This window comes from Panthera tigris, chromosome E3 (genome assembly GCF_018350195.1).
Source record: "Panthera tigris isolate Pti1 chromosome E3, P.tigris_Pti1_mat1.1, whole genome shotgun sequence".
NCBI classification, from domain to species: domain Eukaryota; kingdom Metazoa; phylum Chordata; class Mammalia; order Carnivora; family Felidae; genus Panthera; species Panthera tigris.
Genome location: NC_056675.1, coordinates 19,952,050 through 19,973,292, shown reverse-complemented (window position 1 = coordinate 19,973,292; position 21,243 = coordinate 19,952,050). Strand labels below are relative to the sequence as shown.

General features: G+C 55.2%; 1 protein-coding gene across 6 annotated transcripts in view; it reads left to right on the top strand.

Moving 5' to 3' along the window:
• The window catches only part of IL4R (interleukin 4 receptor), a 41,539-nt gene that overhangs the window by 9,517 nt on the left and 10,779 nt on the right, over window positions 1-21,243 (top strand). The window contains exons 1-7 of one of the 6 annotated variants that reach the window (XM_042971036.1): window positions 10,403-10,554; window positions 11,199-11,201; window positions 12,068-12,155; window positions 13,182-13,320; window positions 14,604-14,755; window positions 15,898-16,049; window positions 21,048-21,204. In XM_042971036.1, coding sequence (XP_042826970.1) covers window positions 12,086-12,155; window positions 13,182-13,320; window positions 14,604-14,755; window positions 15,898-16,049; window positions 21,048-21,204 — 670 coding nt within the window. In that variant the 5' untranslated portion in view covers window positions 10,403-10,554; window positions 11,199-11,201; window positions 12,068-12,085. Of the gene's footprint in view, window positions 1-1,255; window positions 3,241-10,402; window positions 10,555-11,198; window positions 11,202-12,064; window positions 12,156-13,181; window positions 13,321-14,603; window positions 14,756-15,897; window positions 16,050-21,047; window positions 21,205-21,243 lie in introns of those variants that run through there. The other 5 variants (XM_042971035.1, XM_042971037.1, XM_042971038.1 and 2 more) reach the window with 5 other exon arrangements.

The window sequence follows — 21,243 nt, the reverse complement described above, 5'->3', positions numbered from 1 at the left end:
CAGTTTCCCCCGTGTCTGCCGTGGGGAGGGTACTAACCGCACCTGCCCTGTTCCTCGGGTTGCTGTTAGGGTTAAATGAGTTGGTTAACTTGTAAGTGCAAGACAGTCTGCTCTGACCAAGGCTGTGGCCGGTCAGTTTGGAGGGTGGGGTGGAACCCCTGGGCAGAAGGGCCCAGGGCATGGTCTCTAATGGCTGGAGGAACTGGGGACACACAGGGGCAATCATGGTGACTTCTGCGGACCTCGGGAAGCAGGCCCACTGGGAGCCGTGACTGTCCCTAAGACCAGCAAAATCTAATCAGCATCTTGGGGCCAGATGTCATAATCATGGTAATGCCCCAATTACCAGCATTCTGCAGTCACTTCCCCCGGGGGTGGCCAAGATCGGTGCCTGCATTAAGGTATTTAAGGAAATTCGGAGCCAGAATTGGTCAGTGTTTATCTAGCTGTGAGAGGTGGAAAATTCCAGCTTGTGGAGCTGTGTCCCTGCTTTCGTGAGGGATGGCCGTCCAGGCCCTCCTGCACTGAGCACATACCCGTGGCCCCTCTGCTGTGTGCCGAGCGGCGTATGGCTCTGGGGTGCCAGCAGTGAACAGGGTGGACACAGCCTCGGGTCTCGTGGGAGCTGGGACCGAGGTACAGGATGTGTGTGCATGTGGTGAGCCTCAAGGGATAAGTGCTAAACAGAGAAATGGCCTTGCAAGTGACGGGGCTCAGCTGCCGTTCCTGACTCTGCGGCGTCTGGACACGGGGCCCGTAGGCTCAGCCTCCTCCCTGGGGCCTCCAGGACCTTCTGAGGTCCAGCCTCCCCTGGGTTCCCACTGGCAGCTTGGGACAGCCAGCACGAGTGTCCCCACTGCCATAAAGTGGCCAGCCTGTCCCCAAGATGGTGCCCCCTCCAGCGGGTCTGGCCCAGCCGTGTCCTGTGAAGGAGGTCCACGGTCTCCAACCCTCTCCTGTCCCCCTCAGACAAGGCCTTCCCTAACTCTGCGCAACCGCGTGGGTTCTGACACGGCTAATGACCTTCAGGCCTGTCTCCAGCCCAAGCCTACCTTCTGAGCTCCAGGCCAGTAGAATGTATTGCCTCCGTGGGGCGCCTAGGGGGCTCGGTCGGTGTAGCGTCTGACTTCAGCTCAGGTCATGATCTCACTCCTTGTGAGTTCGAGCCCCGCATCGGGCTCTGTGCTGACAGCTCGGAGCCTGGAGCCTGCTTCGGATTCTGTGTCTCCCTCTCTCTCTGCCCCTCCCCCGTTCATGCTCTGCCTTTCTCTGTCTCAAAAATAAACATTAAAAAAAATTAAAAAAAAAAAAGAATATATTGCCTCCCGGACTGGATGCCCACTCCCCACCACCTGCTTCGACTCCCCGTGTCCCCGGCATGGGGGGCGCGTGATCTTCCTGGCACCCACTGCCAGCCATCGGCAAGTTCACCACCCTTACCTCCCGTGCAGGGCTGAGTCTGCCCCTCGTCTCCAGCAGCACCCAGCACGCCCCTCAGCCCGGCCACCTCGGCCTCGGACCTACAGCCCTTCTCCACACCTAAGGTGCAGTGGACTTTCTGGCAGGTGCACCTGCTCCTGCCCTGCCTGACAGCCTTCAGTGGCTCCCCGTTGCACTGGGGATGGACGGGGTCTGAACCACGCACTGTGCCTGGTTGGCAGTGTTGTCTTCTGGCCCCACTGACCTCTCCTTCTGTCCGTCCCTGCAGCCCACGGCCTATCTTGCGGGGTGGGGGATGGGCCATGCCCTCCATCCTCCCTGGCTATTCACTCATCCTTCACTCGTCACTTCCCCCGTCTCTTGCCTTCTCCCGAGACTCCTCAGGATCAAAAATGGGCTTAATTATTGTCGCCCCCTCACAGTGAGGACTTAGAGCATCTAGAACAGCGGCTGGCACTGGGGGAGCACCGTGTAAATGTAGAAATAAGAACAAGGTGGAAGACGCAGGGTTGCTTGTTGAGGAGGTACCCTGCACCGGCCGCCGGGCTTGGCCTTCTGCTTACAGAGGACGCGACGTGGCCTGCCCTCACGGAGTCCACGGCGCCTCCCGTGCGTGGGAAGGTCTTCCTCCCTCTGCACACGGCACCCCTGCCCTCCCCTGGGGAGTCCCTCTAGGGACACTTGACCCTCGAGGACCAGCGTGGATCCTCCCTGACGGCTGCCTGCCAACAGCCTCGTCGTACCCACAGCCCCTCTGCAGGCCTGCTTCCCGCATGGGTCCCTCCCGCACTGCGTGGCATCCTGACAAGACCAGATCTAGCCTTTTTGATGGCTCTCTTCTCTTGGCAAAGTCTGTGCGGTCAGCAAATGCTGCTGGCTGTGCCCTCGACAGATCTGGAATCCAGCCTGCTCTTACAGACCCCTTCCCGGCACCTGCTGCCTGGACCAGCGCAGGAGGCTCCTCACCGGTACCTGCTTCTGCCCTTCACCCCGTGGGCCCTGTAGACCACATAAGCGGAGAGATGGCTTAAAACGTCTCATAATGTCACGTCTCTGCTCAAAAACCTCCAGTGACTTATCTTCTCAAGTACTTGTCAGAGGGAGGAAGTGAATGAGCGAATGCATGAGTGGCTTCTCCCACGTCTGCGGTCGCCGGCACGTAGTAGGCGCTTAGTAACACCCGCCGCGAGAATACACGCGGGCAAAGGCTGGGAGCACACAGTAGGTGCACGGGGAGCCCGCTGGGCTCTGTTGGCCAAGGTGGCCGGTTCTTGCCTCCAGCAGTAGTGGAGGCAGCCTGCCGTCACTCCTCACTCGGCTTTCGGTCTTGGGGCCCTGGCCTGGCCCGCCTTGCCGGCCAGGCGGGGCTGCTGACGCGGCTGCCGGTTCCGGGAACCTCTGCCGGGCAGCGCTTCTGGGAAGGCGACCGCTGGGAGGAGAAGTGTGCCCCTGGCTCCCCGCCAGACTGGCCTAGCTGTCCCGGAGGCCAGAGGAAGCTCCAGGCTGGCTTAAGACTGTGGAGTTTCAGGGGCTGGTGGCTCCCCCCAGGGAGGCCACCGTCAGCCCCTGCTGTCATCGGCTTCCTCTTCACATGCGCTCGCTCCTCATGGGACTGGCTGCATCCTGTCTGCCCGTCCAGCCCCACTTCGAGCCGGTTTGCGGTCAAGAGAGGAAAGAGGAGCCCGTGTGGGCGGCCTTGCAACCCTTTTGGGCTCAGGAAGAGCCTGCCCGGTCACTGCCTGACTGCCGCCGGCCTTGACATTTCAAGACTCTCCACTCCCCTCCTCCCCAACAGAAAGAGTGAGTTAAGTGTATTTCACTGCCAGCAGGAGGGTTTTCCCACTCAGAGCACTTCTGACCTCTTCCTGGCTCCGGCTTTCACTAAGTGCTGCTTCCTACCTCCCTGACCTTGGTTTTGTCACTTGCCCGTCTCTAGGCCTCAGTTTTGGCCATAACACCGCATTCCCAGGGGGCCAGGGATGGCATTTCACGAGGCGGCAAAAACAAGTGGTCAGGCACGTGGCTTCTGGAGTGAGGCTGCCTGGGTTCAAATCCTAGCTGTGTAACTTCTCTGTGCCTCTGTCTCCTCCTGTGTAAAATGGGGGTTTCAATGGCAGCCTGCCTTATAGAGGTGTATGCACGGCAATCGTCATAAGCAACAGCTCGGCACCCCGTGTTTGAAAATAGATTACAGGATCTGTTATTCTTGATTTTTAGCCACTCATTTAATAGATGTTTATTGAGCATACACTATGTATGTGTCAGGCACTATTCGGGTCCTGGGGACAAAACAATGACCATAAAGCTCTGTCCTCATGGGGCTTGCCTTCTGATGGGGTGTGTGGGGCAGGGGGGAAAAACAATACATATATAGACAAATAATTTAAATGGTATGGGTGATCCTCTACACTCAGAACATTGCAAACTAGCAGCAGAATGAGAGGGGCTGTTTCATGTTTTGCCAACGTGGAATAGTTCTTGGGTGAATAATTTATGCCCTTTGCCTGTTTTTTTCTTCCTTTTTTTAATATTTTACATTTATTCATTTTTTTTTTTTTTAATTTTTTTTTTCAACGTTTTTTATTTATTTTTGGGACAGAGAGAGACAGAGCATGAACGGGGGAGGGGCAGAGAGAGAGGGAGACACAGAATCGGAAACAGGCTCCAGGCTCCGAGCCATCAGCCCAGAGCCTGACGCGGGGCTCGAACTCACGGACCGCGAGATCGTGACCTGGCTGAAGTCGGACGCTTAACCGACTGCGCCACCCAGGCGCCCCACATTTATTCATTTTTGAGAGACAGGGAGAGACAGACCGTGAGCAGGGGAGGGGCAGAGAGAGAGGGAGACACAGAATCCGAAGCAGGCTCCAGGCTCTGAGCTGTCAGTACAGACAGAGCCCGGTGCGGGGCTCAAACCCAGGAACCGTGAGATCATGACCTGAGCTGAAGTCAGACACTTAACTGACTGAGCCACTCAGGCGCCCCACCTTTGCCTGTTTTTCTTAAAGGGATGTTTGTCTTACTGATTTGTAAGGTCTCTTTATAGGAAGGTCATTAGCTGTCTACAATGTAGATTGCTATCTTTGTCTAGTCTTTGCTTGCTTTTTTTTTTTTTTAAATCTGAGAGAGGGGAGGCTGGAGAGAGGTAGAGGCAGAGAGAGAGAGAATGTTAAGCAGGCTCCACGCTCAGCACGGAGCCCCAACACAGGGCTCGATCCCACAGTCCTGGGATCATGACCTGAGCTGAAATCAGGAGTCAACGCCCTGAGCCCCCGAGGCGTCCTACTTTTTTTTTTTTTTTTTTTTCAGTGGTGCATTTTGAACTGGGGAAGTTGAAAACATTTTTGCAGTCAGATCTCTCAGTCTTTACCGGCTACGTTCTGAAATAAACATTCACATGTGTAACCTCAGTGATACGAACAGAGATGCTGATAAGTGTAGGACAGAAATAAACAGGGTGTTGCGATGAGCAGTTAACAGGGGGGCACCCTCAGTGGGTAGGGTTTCTGGGTGTAAAGGCTGTGAGGGAGAAGAGGGCTTAGGAGTGCGTCAAGGTGCTCGGAGGCCAGTGGGACCAAAGGCTCGTGGGGGACGGGGACGGGGTGGGAGGCAACGGTGGATGTGTACCGGGCCAGATCGTCAGGGGGCTTAAGGTTTTGTTAGGTTGGTTTGGGTTTTTGCATTTCTTACACTTCTTATTTTAAGACGATTGTAGACTCACACACAGTTGTAAGAAATAACAGAGTCCGTTGCTGCCCAAGAGTGCCGTCTCACAAAACACAATAGCCTAACCGGGATATTGACATTGATGGGATCCGCTGAGCACCCCTGTTTTCCTTGTACCCATTTGCGGGTGTTTGGTTCTGTGGAGTTTCACCCCGTGTGCAGGTTTGTTTCGCCAGCACAGCAGCCGCGACTCGAGGAGCCCCGTGTTGCCCTTTTATAGCCACACGGACCTCCCTTCCTACCCGCCGCCTGTGCATCTGTTCTCCATTTCCATAATTTTGTCATTTCAAGAATGTTACATAAATGGAATCACACAGGCTGCACCCTTTTGGATTGGCTGTTTTCACTCCCGGGCTTGGGTTGAATGCTGAGTCAGAGATGCTCCTCTTGGATGGGCCATGAACTCCAGGCATTCTTGTCCCTGGGCGAAGACACCCTTTGGGAGCCAGAGGCTAACGAAGGGCTTGAGCAGGCAGTTCATGGCCTGGTTTCTGATGTTAAAATGACTCTGCCGGGGCGCCTGAGGGGGGCTCAGCAGGTTAAGCGTCTGACTTTGGCTCGGGTCATGATCTCATGGTTTGTGGGTTTGAGCCCCGCATCGGGCTCTGTGTTGACAGCTCGGAGCCTGAAGCCCGCTTTGGATTCTGTGTTTCCCTCTCTCTCTCTCTGCCTCTCTCCCTCCCTCTCTCTCTCTCTCTCTCTCTCTCTCTCTCTCTCAAAAATAAATAAACTTAAAAAAAAAAATGATTCTGCCTGCAGTGTGGCGAAGAAACGAAGTGACTCATGTTTGCAGTAACTGCTAATTCCTTGCCGCCCACCCTGCCCCTGCCCCATCATTCTCTCAGCCCCAGACTAGCCCTTTGGAAAATCTTGCCACAACCCTGTTCAAAGACCCTTAAGGGGCACCTGGGTGGCTGTCAGTTATGCGTCTGACTTCGGCTCAGGTCGTGGTCTCGTGGTCCGTGAGTTCGAGCCCCGCGTCGGGCTCTGTGCTGACAGCTCAGAGCCTGGAGCCTGCTTCGGATTCTGTGTCTCCTTCTCTCTCTGCCCCTCCTCCACTCATGCTCTGCCCCCTCCCCCCTGTCTCTGTCTCTCAAAATAAACTTAAAAGAAATTTAATTCAAAGACCCTTAAAAACCACTCATTGCCTAGAGGAGGGGTCTTTGACCTGGAGCCCTTAGCCTGGGCTGTGGGGGAGCTGTGAACCCCTAAAATGGGATGCAAAATGTAACGTGTGCACTTTTCGAGAAGGAGGGTTTGGAGTTTGCATCACATATTCAGACGGATCAGTGATCTCCAGAACATTAAGGACTGTGCCTTCCAGACAGAGATAGTGGTTAGGAGCTGAGGCCCCCGAACCTGACGGCCCCTGTTCAGATCTCGTGACCTCCACGGCTCTGTACCCTCAGACAAGTCACTTACTCCTTCTGTGCTTTGGTTGCCTCATCTAAAAATGGGGGAAAGAATAGTACCTACTTCATAGGGCTGCGTTGAGTATTGAATGAATTAATCAAAGTGCGGTGTTCACAAGGAAACTTGGCACGTGGGAAATATTGTATGTTTGTTAAGTGAATCATGAGCCTATAGGGTGTAGGGGGGCAGAACATTTAGGCAAAAACTTCCTAGGCCCTCTGGGATTTTCAAGCCCTCTCTGTGTCAGTTATCAATCATCCTCTAGACAAGCTTCAGATCAGCAGGGTTTCTTCCAAAGGGATACACAGGTGTGGTTGGGCACTGTCCCCTCCTTTGTCCTGGCTTTCATATCTCTGTTAATATGACTTTCACTGGCTTTTTTTTGTCTTTTTTTTTTTTTTTTTTTTTTTTTTTTAAGGTGCTGCTTCACCTATGGTGTGTGGGGCATTTGCAGACATCAAAAGCCCTGAGTGTTTTCTGCTGTTTCTGGTTCTTTGCTTGGGCAGCTTATGTTAGAAATTGACAGGGGCGTTGGGTGGCTCAGTCGGTTAAGCGTCCAACTTTATCTCAGGTCGTGATCTCGCGGCTTGTGAGGTCAAGCCCCGCGTCCGGGTCTGTGCTGACATCTCGGAGCCTGGAGCCTGCTTCAGATTCTGTGTCTCCCTCTCTCTTTGCCCCTCCCCTGCTCACGCTCTCTCTTTCCTTCAAAAACAAATAAACATTAAAACATTTTAAAAAGAAAGAAAGAAATTGGCAAGCAGGGGGGCCAGCTCTTCCTGGCTTATTTCATTCACCCAGTTGAGCCCTTTCTGCAGTCCTTGGAGAAGGTGAAGGCACTGATAATGCCAGAATGAACTTCGGGCTCAGAGGCCAGTAGACTGGCTTCTGACTCTAGCGCTCCCCTCTTGCCAGCTGTGGTTCCTGACGGGCAAGCTATTTGACCTCTTTGGCCTCAGTTCCCTCAGGTCGAAAACGGAAGTAATGGCCCATGTAGCAGGGCTCTTGGGCAGATTCAATAAGGTAATGTTCCTAACGCACGCAGCTAAGTGCCAGGCACAATGTGAGCACTTCACAAGAGGGGTTGTGTTTACACAAATCTTTGGCTCGATCTAAGGAAACTGTTTCCAGTCTCAGTTCTGCTCAGCCATGACCTGGAGCTGAGCGTCCTGCCGTGGAGGCGTGCAAACGGACGCTGGGCTGCTGTGTGACCTTGTACGCACGTCTTGCCCTCTCTGTTTCTCTTCATTCAAAATCGGGGCAAAAGTGACACCTTTGCCATCTCTGCCATAGGAGGCTGTGGCCCCGTGTGAACTTGTCAGAGGCAGCGTCACCAGGACTTCGTAGAGGACACCAGCGTCACGGGTCCACCGCTCCACTCCCGCCCCTTCTTCCTTGTTCTTCACTGTGACTCTTGAAGGGAAGCGAGTTGGGGCTTGGAACAGATACCAGGTTCCCCCTGGGGAGGGTTTCCAGACCCGTGCTGAGCCCATTAGAGGCCCCACATCATGTCCAAAATGACTTTATTCCACAAACATTAACTGAGCAGCTGTTATACGCCAGGCACCAACGTAGAGGCACCAGGAACCTGGCAGTGAACAAGACAAATGACAGCTCTCAGGATGACAGGCAACTGAAAAAGAACAGCTGTTCTGGACTTTCCTTGCCTTTTGTCTCCCCCCCCCGCCCCCCCGCCCCCAGCATTTTTTGGAAAACCACAGGCAAGTTCTTTTATAGACTTCTCCGTTAGGTTTGTCTGACACTCCCCTGTGATTTGTGCCCTTGGGGCAGCATCGCCAGAGAAGGAAGGCTATGTTCTCAGGGGATAGTCTCAGAGAGCTCATGACCCTGCTTTGTCCCGTTCCTGGAGATGTCACCTTTGACCACTTGGTTGAAGGTAGGGCCTCCCAGGGTTCTGCATCATCTCCGATTTTACGCACACACGTCTATGAAGCATAGGATGCGGTAAAGTTAACAAGCGTTTTGATTCGTTAGTCAATAGACAATACGAATTTTGTGGGCAGATGCTTAGAGGCTGCCCCTGCTGAAATACAGCCACTCTCTCTGCCCCGCGTATAGATCTAAATCGGGACAGACTCCCGCACCCCTATTGAACTCCAGGGGTTACGGTTGGTTACTGTACCTTTATTGGGGTGCTTCACTTGTGCCCGTGTGGGCCGGTGGACGCGGTTTAGCTGGCTCCTGTGTCTTTTTTTTTTTTTTTTTGACGGGAGCCCATCATTCTTGGAGTGCGTCCTTACTCTCTGACACAAGGATTCCAGGCTCGTCATGCACTTTCCCTGCTCGGATCCTGGACTCATTAGAAGGAGCTCTGTGGAGGGGCACCTGGGTGGCTCAGTCGGTCGAGCGTCCGACTTCGGCTCAGGTCATGATCTCACGGTCCGCGAGTTCGAGCCCCACGTCGGGCTCTGTGCTGACGGCTCGGAGCCTGGAGCCTGCTTCCGATTCTGTGTCTCCCTCTCTCTCTGCCCCTTCCCTGCTCATGCTCTGTCTCTCTCTGTCTCAAAAATAAATAAAAACATGAAGAAAAAAAAATTTTAAAAAGAAGGAGCTCTGTGGAGGCAACGAGCAAGACGGAAATAGGGTCTGCGGACCCGCCGACAGTCATGCGTCAGTGTTAATGTCCTGATTTGGGCAGTTGCCTTGTGGCTGCAGGAGAATGAATGACCTCCTTCTCCGAAATATACACTGGAGCCTTAAGGAGTGATTTATTCATTGGGAACAAACGAATACATAAAATGAATAAAACAGAGACAGACTGAGGGGGAAGGTGTGCACTCGGGAATGGGTTTCGTGTGTTTCACGAGCAGCAAGGAGCGAGGATGTGGCCGGTGGCGGGAGCACCGTGCACAGGTGCTGGGCCAGGTGGAGAGGGGGGCGGGGCCCCGCTGGGGAGGCCCTGCAAGGGGAACAGAGTCCCTGGGGAGCTTCCGGCAGGGACATAAAGCCTCCCCCCCCCCCCATGCTGCACAGACACCGGGCGGAGGGCTTCAGGTCCGCGCGTCTCTTCGTTTCTGCAGTACAGCTGCGAGGTTAGGCTCCGTCTCATCTGCACGTTGCAGGTAAGGAGGCCCACGCTGCGATGATGAGCGCGGGACTGCCTTGAACCGCACATAGCTCCCAAGCCCCAGGAGGAAGCCTGGCCGTTGCTTGGCTGAATGCGACGCGGAGGTCGAGACCCACACGGGGACAGGGAGAGCGGATGCTGTGAGCATCGCCGGGAAACCTGCCTCCTCCATACGTCGCGCTTTAGAGGGCGCCACGTGCCGCGAGTGCCGTGGGGGGGAGCGCACGCCCCTTGACCCGGCGAGATCCCACTGCGGAGCATTTCCCTTCACGAAAGCGGCTCCTTGGGCGGTGGCTGTGTTCAGGTCACTGTTTGAGGACCCTGCGCGTGTTAGCCCATTCAGTGCCCACAGCACCCTGGTCAGGTGGGGGCCGTTCCTAGCGCCACTTCACCGGGTGGGAAACTGAGGCACGGAGGGGCTAAGCGGTTTGCTGATCGTTCATAAGGAGTAAGGGACAGAGCAGGTGTTCAAACTTCAGGAAGACGCTGCACAGCCATTGCGGGGAGAGGAGGGAGGGGGGCAGGATGTAAGCACAAGCTCCAAAACAGAAGACGTTGTACCGGCCCGATCTGTCAAACTAGGTACGCGTGGAAAGGACTAGATTTGGATGCCAGATGTCTCCAGGGGCGTTTTTCCAGGTGACGGAATTACAGCCGTTCCTTTTTGTTTTAAGTTTCTTTAGTTTTGAGAGAGAGAGAGCGTGCACCTGTGAGCAGGGGCGGGGCAGAGAGAGGAGACGGAGAATCCCAAGCGGGTCCTGCGCTGTCGGCACAGAGCCCGACCTGGGGCTCGGTCCCACAGACCTGGAGACCTGGACCCCAGCGGAAGTGAAGAGCCAGACAGGGGCTTCACTGATGGAGCCACCGAGGCGCCCCCTACAGGCATTCTTGTACGTTTGCATGTCTCTCTTTTCCGAATTGTCTACGGTGATCCCGTGTGGCTTTTGTAATAGGAAAAAAGATCAATATCATACCTTAAAAAAACAAAACAAAGAACAACAAAGCAGTAAGAGTAATCACTAAAGGCTAAAATCCAGTGACACACAGGGAGATCCCACTGATTGGATGCTTTGAATCTCTAGTGGTATGGAATGATATTTAATGATATATTAAGCTTAAAATTTAAGTTTCAGTAGGAAGAGGGTGCTGCTAGTTGGGGAAACAAAATTCGTACTTATCTCCCTGTTTGTACAGATACAAATCTGGAAGAGTTGATACGACCGTGTACGTGGCCTTGGGATTTGGAGGGATTGGAACTGTGTTTTCTTTTTGGGTGTCTGTGCTTGCTGACTTCTATTCCCCAGTCATGTATTACATGGGACGCATCTAACACAGTAGGGGCAGTGTCCGATCCCATTTATCTGAAACACAAAACACAGAGGTCGTCTATGGGGTTAGGAGTCCAGGTGGTGGGGAACGACTGGACGGAGAATGGCAATAAAGCACAAAACCCCAGGAGCATGTAGCAGGAGAGGCTTACTTAGCTCAGGTCCGGGAGAGCCGGCTTACCTGGGCGTGGCCAACCTCGCTGGAGGTTGTCACCGGTGCCCCTGTGGTCGGCCTGGGGTCGGTTACACAGTTCTGCCGATCTCGCTCACGTGACTGGGGGTGGCTGCCTGTTCCCCGATGCAGAATGCGACGTGTGCACATCCTCCAGCAGGCTGGCACGTGCGTTCTTAAGACAGTGGTCGTGCAAAAGCAGGCTTCTTCGGTGCATCCCTTTTGCTCATATTCTACCGGCCAGAGCGAGTCACGTGGTTGAGCCCAAAATCGAAGGCCAGGGGAGAATGCCCTGCCCGGGGCAGTGGGAGGGGGAGGGGGGGAGGGGAAGGAGGCGGTGGGCACCGCAAGGTTACATGGATCCAGGAGGACTGGGAAGAATTGGGGCCATTGGTGTAAGTCTAACACATTCAACAGCATCCTTTTTAGTGGCCACCTAATACTGCATTGCATGGGTCTCCTGTTCATTTAACCTGCCCCGTAAGGCTAAACAGATTAACATCTCCAAAGTACATTTCAAGGAATTGTAAGTCTCTTGGGGGTTTAATTGGGGGTTTAGCCTACACACACATACAGATGAAGGTTGAGTAGGGAAATAAATTTGGCAAGTGTTGGGTTAAATGAAGAAAAATAAGTTTCTTTGCCGCAGGACTTATCAGAGCCTTTACACACAAATGTGCATTATGGTCTCCCGTAAGTCCAAGGGGCTGCTTAAACTTAGCAGGTCATGGGATTTTTTTCACGAAGTGTCTCTTGCAGGCAAGCATTGTGGGCTTTGTACATCTGAAACACAACCGTTTCATGATGATGATAGGTAGATAGAGAGAGAGAGAGAGAGGGTGAGCTCTAGTGAACACAGAGGGCTCATTCTTGGCACTAACCTGGCTCGCTTTCACTCAGCAGGTGTCTTAGGATCTCCCAATGGGGCGGCTTTGCTCTGGGCTCACGTTCCCTGTGAGCTGTCTGATCCTGATGTGGGCGGCAGGCTCTGGTAAGTCATCACCTCTCATTCATTCATCCACTCATTCATTCAGCAAACGTTCATTGGCTGTTTAGATGCCAGGGTCCTAGCATAATCAGCGAAAGGAACACAGATTCCGGGCCTTGAGGAGCTTACATTGTAGTGGGAGGGGACGGCCAATGACAGAGGGTCCTAATTATAAGTCAATTGTAAAGAGCGTTAGAAAGTGATAGAAAAACACAGCACAGAACAGAGTCGGGGGCACGTATTTGCGGGGGGTGGGGAATCGGACGTTAGTTTTGGACACGAGGTGAGTTTGAGATCTTTGTTAGGTATCTAAGACTCTGCCTGACACGTTAAGTCCTTTATCCGGCGAGTGTGTGCCAACGTATCCGCTGTGGAGGCTGGTGCTGGGCATCAGAGCGAGAAGGCACCTGCCTGTCTGTTGTCGGGCTCTCGAACGATTTGGCAAACCCAGTACGTGCCCTGCCGGCCTCACACCCCAGCTCTGCCACTGGCCAGTGGGAAGAAATACCCCAGCCTTTCATGCTGCCCTTGACATTGGCTGAACCGAACTGGCAGCCAGAGGACAGGGGCGCCTGAGTGCCAAGACCATGGCGTTCAGCCGCCTGAGCCAGAGGGGGTGCAGAACGGATGGGGTCCGGGAGCGGGCAAATGGACGGCAGCCTCCTCCTGCTCACACGGCTCTGGAGCAGACGCCCGTGGTGATGGAAAAGACTAGAAATGCCTTAGATTAGAAACGTCCTTTAATCTGGCCAAGGGCAAGCAGTGGAGGTGCCATGAGGCAAGGTAGGCCTGCCGCAGGGGGCAGTCTTCGACATGGGGAATCGCCCCCATGCCAGCCGGGACGCCGCAGAGCCCCGTCCTACCCCCAGCTCCCCGGACGCCGGCCCACAACCGTGCCTGGGACTGTGGTTCCCTTGCGTGGCGTTGGCCCCTCGGTCCCGCTTGTCCCGCTTTCCTGCTTGTCCCGCTGCTGCACGTGCCCCTTGCTGTCTGGCTCCGGCCACACACGGCGCTCCTGTGTCTCCCCAGGGAGCGTCAAGGTCCTGCGTGCGCCCACCTGCTTCTCCGACTACCTCAGCACCTCCGTCTGCCAGTGGAACATGGATGTGCCCACGAACTGCAGCGCTGAGCTCCGCCTGTCCTACCAGCTGAACTTCATGGGGTCCGAGTAAGCCACGAGTGGAGCTGGGATCTGGGGGAGGCTGAGCCCAGAGCGTTCACCCCAGGAGTTCACTTGGTCCCGGTGGTGCCCTGGAGCGCGGGGTGCTGAATGGGCTTCCCCGCAGCTGACTGAGCGTGGTGTTCGAAGTGAGGCGCCCTGGGGTGCCTGGGTGGCTCGGTCGGTCAGCTCAGGTCATGATCTCGCGGTGCGTGGGTTCGAGCCCCGCGTCGGGCTCTGTGCTGACGGCTCGGAGCCTGGAGCCCGTTTCAGATTCTGCGTCTCCCTCTCTCTCTCTACGTCTCCCTCTGTCGCGCTCTGTCTCTCTGTCCAACATGGATAAACGTTATAAAAAAAAAAAAAAAAAAAAGGGAGGCGCCCTGGGGCTCAGTGGGCATGTCACGGTGCTCTAAGTGCACTGTCACTGAGGCGCGTGGCGTGTGGGTGTGGTGGAATGTTGGACTAGACTTTGGAGTCCCGGGGTTTGTTCGTCTGCTTCAAAGTTAGACCAAAGCTCTTGTCTCGGTGGCTCGTAATATTGCTATTTAGCCTGTTAGTAATTAAAACAGAGATACTAGATCACGACAGCACGCGGGTCCACATTCGCTAAGCCGTCGGGGCAATGATCGCGTGCTGTGTAGCGTCTGGAAAATTCCACCTTACGCTTGAAAGAAACAGTGGAAAATGGCGCACGGCCTCTTGGTATTATGAAAAGAGTTTGACCTCGTGACCCCCCCCCGGACCCCGCTTTGAGAACCGCTGGCTAGACCGCTTGTTTGGGCACGTTAGCGGTGGAGCCCACGGTGTTCTTTGGGGGACCGTGGAGCCTGGGGTACGTGGTTCCGGCTGGGTCACCGGGACAGCCGTGGCACATGGGGTGCTCTTCCAGGCGGCGCTGAGGGTGCGGCTGGGTACGCGAGGCACGCAGTCACGGGGGCGTGTTGGGGTGTGCCCACCCCAGAGTGCAGGGTACGTTGCCAGAGGCCTTCCCCTACCTACCGAGGCAGACGGGCTCTGCTTCTAAATGTGGTACGCTGGCCTAGACCAGGGCTCTGCAGACTACGGCCCGAGGTCCGCATCTGGCCCACCAGTTGCTTTTGTAAATAAAGTTTTATCGGCACACAGCCACGCCCATTCGCTCCTGCGTTCCCCGTGGCTGCTTTTGTGCTAGGAGAGCGGACTTGAATGGCTGAGACACACACAGCGTGGCCCTCCAAGCGCGTGTCCCTTGAGGCACGTTCCCGGGATGCCCGTGGGTCACAGACAGCCTAACGCGACACCCGTGTCTGCAGAAACCACACGTGTGTCCCTGAGAACGGAGAAGGCGCGGCGTGTGCGTGCAGCATGCTGATGGACGACTTCGTCGAGGCGGACGTGTATCAGCTGCACCTGTGGGCGGGGACGCAGCTGCTGTGGAGCGGCTCCTTCAAGCCCAGCAGTCACGGTGAGGGGCACGGGGTGGGCTTCCCGGACCCCCAACCCCGGCTGGGCTCTGGGGCGGGGCGGGGGGTGGGGGGGCGGCAGGCTCCACGCGGGGGAAGGAGGCGCAAGCAGTCTTCTGCGCGTCCCCAGACGTGACGGGATTTTTGCCCCTTTCTGGGCTCCGGCTTCCCGTCTTTGAAATGGGGCTGGGCTCCCTAGGACGTCGGGTCCCCTTCAGTCTACGCGTCTCGGCCGCCTGAATGTAAGTGCCCAGCCTGGGGTGCTGAGATGAGGTGTGCTTAACAGAAGGCATTGCTGTAGACCACAGACTGAGCTGGGAACCTTCCTTCCCCGCTGTGTGGACTGGTCAGCTGCTGCTTCTTCGGACAGTCTGACCTCAGAAGTCTGACTTCATCCTGGTAGCCAGAGTCCCCACAGCAATTCACCACGATTCTGCTGCGGTACAGTGACGGGAGGTTCGGACATCATTTATTGCTCTGTGACCTTGGGCAAGTCACATCACCTCTCTGGGCCTCCTTTTCCAGAAGAGAGCTATCCCCGTTTTACGATCGGGTATAATACGGAGGAGGCGCGTAACCTGCCCCGGGTCACACGGCCACAAAGCTGCAGAGGAATATTCTTGCAAGAGTATCGCTGAGCTCAGAGCTCAGCAGTTACCGCCCACGGTCGGGGGGTTGTTGAGATAGACCCAAGAACGAACCCATGAATTAAAATCGTTTCTGCACGGGTGGGCCGACTTTACATACCTGTAATCTCCTGGATAGGATTGCTTAAAAGGAGACTGAGTTTTAAAACACGCGGGTCAAGATCAACAAAAACTCTGAGTCATAACACAGCGCATAGATGTGGCCCCAAGTGTGAAGGAACCGAAGTGAAAAAGCCACATTTTGGGTTCCTTTGCCTTATGCTTCCTGCACTCACTGTAGAAAGTCGGGTAGTCCCCACTCGTGGGAAGCGGAGTTTTGGCGACATTGTAATCAGTATGATGGTGGCCATTCTCTGCTGAGACGATATCCACACGCTATTCCGTAAATGTGCTACGGAGGTGTGCTCGACCGAGAGCATCTAAATGACCCATGCCCTGCGGACCCTTCTCCTCCCCGCACCTGGACAAGCGCCTCACCAGCCACTGCTTCTCCGCAGTGAAACCCAGGGCTCCCGGAAACCTCACGGTTCACCCCAACGTCTCCCACACGTGGCTGCTGAGGTGGAGCAACCCTTACCCCCGTGAGAACCACCTGCACGCCGAGCTCACCTACATGGTCAACATCTCGAGCGAAGACGACCCCACGGATGTGAGTGTGTGCGCCTCGGGGTTTCTCTGCCACCTCTTGGGACTCGGGCGGGTGGAGACCGGGGCCCCTGGAGCCCGACTTCCACCCTGGCTCTGTGCACCCCGCCCCCGCTGTGTGCCTGGTTCCCAGTGTGCTGTCATTTCATGCCGTCGCTGGGTCCTCATAGCACTTACTTCTAGAGGCGGCCGATGGAGGCTGACACCTGGTTTGCGATCACAGCACTGATCGTGAGTTTCCTTCTTAAACGACGCGTTGACGGTTTTTAGAAGGGAGAGCTGATGGGCAGCAAACCATCGGGTCAATACTGGCAGGGGCCTGCACACGGGATGGCTTGGCCTCTGAGTTTAGTTTCAGGCGGGGCTGGAGATCATTTCCTGCCACCCATGTCTTCCCCTCAGGCATCCCCACGGGAGGCACATCTGAGCACCCTGGGCCCCGGCCTCCCACAGAGCGGGCTCCCGATACCTGTTTCCGCTCCCTGGCTGCGGGGCCCTAGCCCTGTCGCTTAACCTCCTGGGGCCCCGGTTTCCCCCTCTGTGACATGGGGAGGATAAGCGTCCCCGCCCCATCAGCCCTTGAGGGCGCCAAGCGTGTGACACAGGCTCCCCCGGCCTGGCTCTAAATGTGTCGTAAGCACTGTTCTCCTTTTTGCCGGGGCGCCACAGGCCTTGGAAAGCCCCGGCGGCCTTGGCCTCCCACACCTTGGTCTAGAACTCGCTACGTCAGCGTCGCCGAGGGCCTCTTCGGAGCCACGCCCTGTGTCCTGTGTCCTGGGACCCAGGCTGGCCTGGCTTCCGCTGCCAGGGAGCAGGCCCCACTCGTCTCGCCCTCTCACATCAGCTTCTCTGCTTCCTGTCCTTCCCACCTAAGCCGGGGAGGGGGCGGGTATTGGCTTCCATCTCTCGGTTTCTCAGGTGTGGTTTCCCCCTTGGCGCTGGGCCACGGCGCAGGGTGGGAGCAGGGATGGAGGGGCCCGGGTGTGACAGCGGAGGCTCAGAATGCACTGGCAAGGCTGCTCTGATGCCGAAAGAGATAGGCAGATCCCATTTCGTAGGTGAATCCCCTCCCGGTGTGCTGAGCCTGTGCAGGGCTTCAGGGGGGTGAAGTCCGGAGGGGAGAGAGGGGTGTGAAGTGTTCTTCATTTGCTTACCGTGGCTGCATCCAGGTTCCGGGAATCTGTCCCTCCCTCGGCCCGGCTTTATTCTGGGTTAGGTTCATTTTTAAGTGGTGGCCAGCATGCCCCCCCATCCCCACCCCAGCGCCTCCGGGGCTACGTGCCAGCGCCACACTGGGAGAGTCCCACTTTTAATTAGTCCCGGTAGAAGTTCTGGGGCCGATGCTCGGTTGCCTGGCTCGGATCACTTGCAAATCTCTGACCCTGGCCCAGGCTGTGGGCAGGAAGGAGGGTGCTCGTACTGTGCTCTGATTGGCCAGAGGTGAGTCACACGCCCACCTCTGGAGCGCAGGTGTGGTCAGTTCCCCCCAAGCCACGAGGGCTGGGAAGGAGGGAGGGGTGGCTCCCCGGAGCAAACTCCAGGGAAGGGGAAGCGGGGACAGGGCTGGCTGTAACAGCCAGCCTTGGGACCTGGGCCTGGACTCCCAACCAGCAGGTAGAATTAATCAGTGTACCCGAGCTATGGCTCAGTTGTCATGGACGTGCTGGGCGCCGCCCGGAGCCTCAGAATTCCTGGCTCAGCTTCCCCTGTTGGTGGGGCAGACGCCACGGACACACCCCTCGCCCATCTCTCCCTTTCCCAGGGCTGGACCCAGCCTGTAGAAGTCCCCTCACTCCTCATTGGCCGGAGTTGATCTCTAACCAATCACAGGCTAGACAACGGGGTGGGCACAACTGGTCCTGGCCAATGAGGATGAGCCCTGGAGGTGGAGTCAGAGGCTTACCTGCCCTGAGCTTTGAGGACGTGTCCCCAACGGCAAAGATGGGCGTCCGGCCCCGTTTGCTACCATATTGCAGACGCCAGCTACAGCTCTGATTGGGTGGGACCGATTTTTTTGTTTTTCTGTTTTCCGAGGTATAATTGACATACGATATTGTCATAGTTTCAGGTGCACCCCAACGTAGTGATTTGACGTTTTGTACACATTGCAAAATGATCACCCACAGTAAGTCTGGTTACCATCTGTCACCACACAGAGTGGAAAGAATATGAGCAACTGTGTTCCCCATGGATGACATAGATGGGATCAGTTCTAGAAGACACCTTAGAAGTGGAATTTGGGGAGTGGAGCTACCTATTGTCCTGGATGATCTCTGGACAGGGGTCCATAATGGAGGTGGAGTTTTGGCCCCGGCATTGGAGGCCGTAGAAGAGTTTTCTGGACGGGGAAGGAAGGGAAGAGTAGGAGGCCAGGCAGAGGGAACCACGTGAGCAAAGGCTTGGGGGATAAGAAGATTCATGGCGTGTCTGGGGATTACGGAGATGTGGCAGTGAGTGCAGTGAAGCAGCAGAAAAGGAGGCCACCAGTCTGTTCAGGATCGTGAATGGTTACCATTGCTTGCGTGCCTGAAATGTGCTAGGCACAACACAGCCCTGCAGGTGGGAGGGTGTTGGTCTCTCCATTTTAGTGATGAGGAAACTGAGGCCTGAGAGGTGGAATGGCTTGCCCAGGGCCCCCCGGCTGGAAAAGGCAGATCCGGGCTGGGAAACCAGGATTCGAACTCCAGAGCCAGTGCTGTTTCCTCTTCCTTGGATCCTTCTCTCAGGGGTGGCCTCCCAAACACTTGGTCCTTTTTGCCAAAACAATAACAACAACAACAACAACAATAAGCCACAAGTGTTTCCTGGGAATCCCCAGTTTCTGTTCTGTTTCTTGGTAAAACATTTCTCACCCCCCCCCCCGCCCCCCACTCCTTTCTGGGGTATACGATTCCTTTGGCAACCTAGGTCCAGCTGTTGCTTCCTGCTTACTCATATTTAGAGAGAAAATAGGGCTGTGAGTGAGTGTCCTTGTCTTCTGCCCTCGCTTCCTCCCATAACTCTCCCCTTGACCTCTGCTCCAACCCGTGAGTGGAAGCAGGGCTGCAAAGGGACGGACCTGGCAGGGAGAGGAGCCGCGGGCAGAGGATTCAGGCTACTCCCATGTCGTCAGATCGATCCTGAACACAGATTTCATTTCGCGTCTTAAGGGTTTTTAAACACAAGTAATATTTACGAGTAGTAAAAAAGCCAGATGGCTTGAAAGCACTTAGAACGGTAATATGTTTCTCTTGTGACCCCAACCCCCAGAGATTGATTGCTCCCGTCTCCTGCCAGGAGGGGAAGGAAGGCCAGGTTAGAGCCAGGAGAGGTCGTGAAGGCTGTTGTGTCCTTCCAGAGAGTGTGTGCCTGTACAAGCAAGCATGAAACATGTGTGTTCATTCACCGCCGTGTCAGTTTTCTCTTGTTATGTAATAATATCACCACCAATGCAGCTGCTTTATTTTTTTTTAATGTTATTATTTATTTTTGAGAGAGAGACAGAGACAGAGCATGAGCAGGGGAGGGGCAGAGAGAGAGAGGGAGACACAGAATTCGAAGCAGGCTCCAGGCTCCAAGCTGGAGGCACAGAGCCCGATGCGGGTTTTGAACTCACGAACCAAGAGATCATGAGCTGAGCCAAAGTCAGGCACTTAACCAGCTGAGGCATCCAGGTGCCCCAGTGTAGCGACTTTAAACATCACACATTTTATTGACCATTTCTGGGGGCCAGGAGTCTGGGTGTGGCTTACAGCTTCAGCTCTCCCAAGGGCACAGTCAAGGACTCAGCTGGGGCTGCGGTCTCATCTGAGGCTTGACTGGGAAAGATCACTCCCCAGCTGCTATGTTGTTGGCAGCATTGTTTCTTACGGGCTGCTGGACTGAGGGCCTCGGGTTCTCGCTGGCCCTTCGTGGGAGGCTGCCCTCAGTTCCTTCCCTGTTGTCTTCTCAAAGCCAGCAAAGGAGAGAGTCTCCTAGCAAGTTGGAACTATATAGCCTTACAGAATATAATCCCATGGTGGGTCGCAAGCCCTGGCCACACTCAAGAAGAGGGGATTACACAGGGGCGTGATACAGGGTGGGGGATCGCAGGGCCATCCCAGAGTCTGTCTTTTTTTTTTTTTAAAGTTTATTTACTTATTTATTTTGAGAGAGACAGTGCATAGAGAGAGGGAGAGAGAGAAAAATCCCAATCTCCACACCCTCAGCGCAGAGCCCCTTGTGGGGCTCAAACTCATGAACCGTGAGAGCATGACCAGAGCCAAAATCAAAAGTTGGATGCTTAACCGACTGAGCCACCCAGGCGCCCCCCCCTTTTTTTAAACATAAAAAGCAGTAGTCAGCACATACTACTTTTCATTTACCTTTTTCACTTGATAACAGGTCTTAGAAGTCCCTTCCCAGCAGTTGGAGCAGGGCTGAGATTCTAGGCCAGAGTTTGGGCTTGACTATGACGGCTCCAGAGAGCCCACAAAGGAGAGAGAGAGAGACACCGGGGACCTTACCTGTGCTGTAGAAAGGTCACTCTCATGCTTCCTGCGTGCCAGGAATAAATAAATCATAATAAAATAAATCATTGTTAATAATGATTATTAATAAAAGATAAATCATTATTTATTACTTATTACCATTTTGCGGAAGAAGGATGTCAAGGTCCAGAGAGGTTATGTGACTCACCTAGGGTCACACAGCTAAAAAGTGACAGCAGGGACTCCTACCCTTGTTTACAGAGGAGGAAATTACAACTCAAAGCTTAATCGGCTGGCCCCAGTCATGCTGCATGGCTGATCGTCAGGGCGCCGAGGCCGGGGGTGGGGGGAGGGCATTCCCTGACCCCTCCCGCCTGACTCTGGTCACGGTTGTGGAGGTGGCAGCCACAGGCCTGAATTGGAGGAACAACCAAACACCGAGGCTGGTGGCCCTTCGACACTGCGGGGGGTCAGCCAAGGACAGCAGCCAGGGTGGGAGCCAGTACCTCCTTTGCCCCGAGCTGGCGCGTTAACGTGTCCCTTTCCTCTCCCAGTCCAGAATCTATAATGTGACCTACATGGGGCCCACCCTCCGCGTGGCAGCCAGCACCCTGAAGTCTGGGGCTTCCTACAGCGCACGCGTGAGGGCCTGGGCTCAGAGCTACAACAGCACCTGGAGCGAGTGGAGCCCCAGCACCAAGTGGCTTAACTGTGAGTATCTCCTGGGAGCCATGGGCAGTTAGAGCCGGG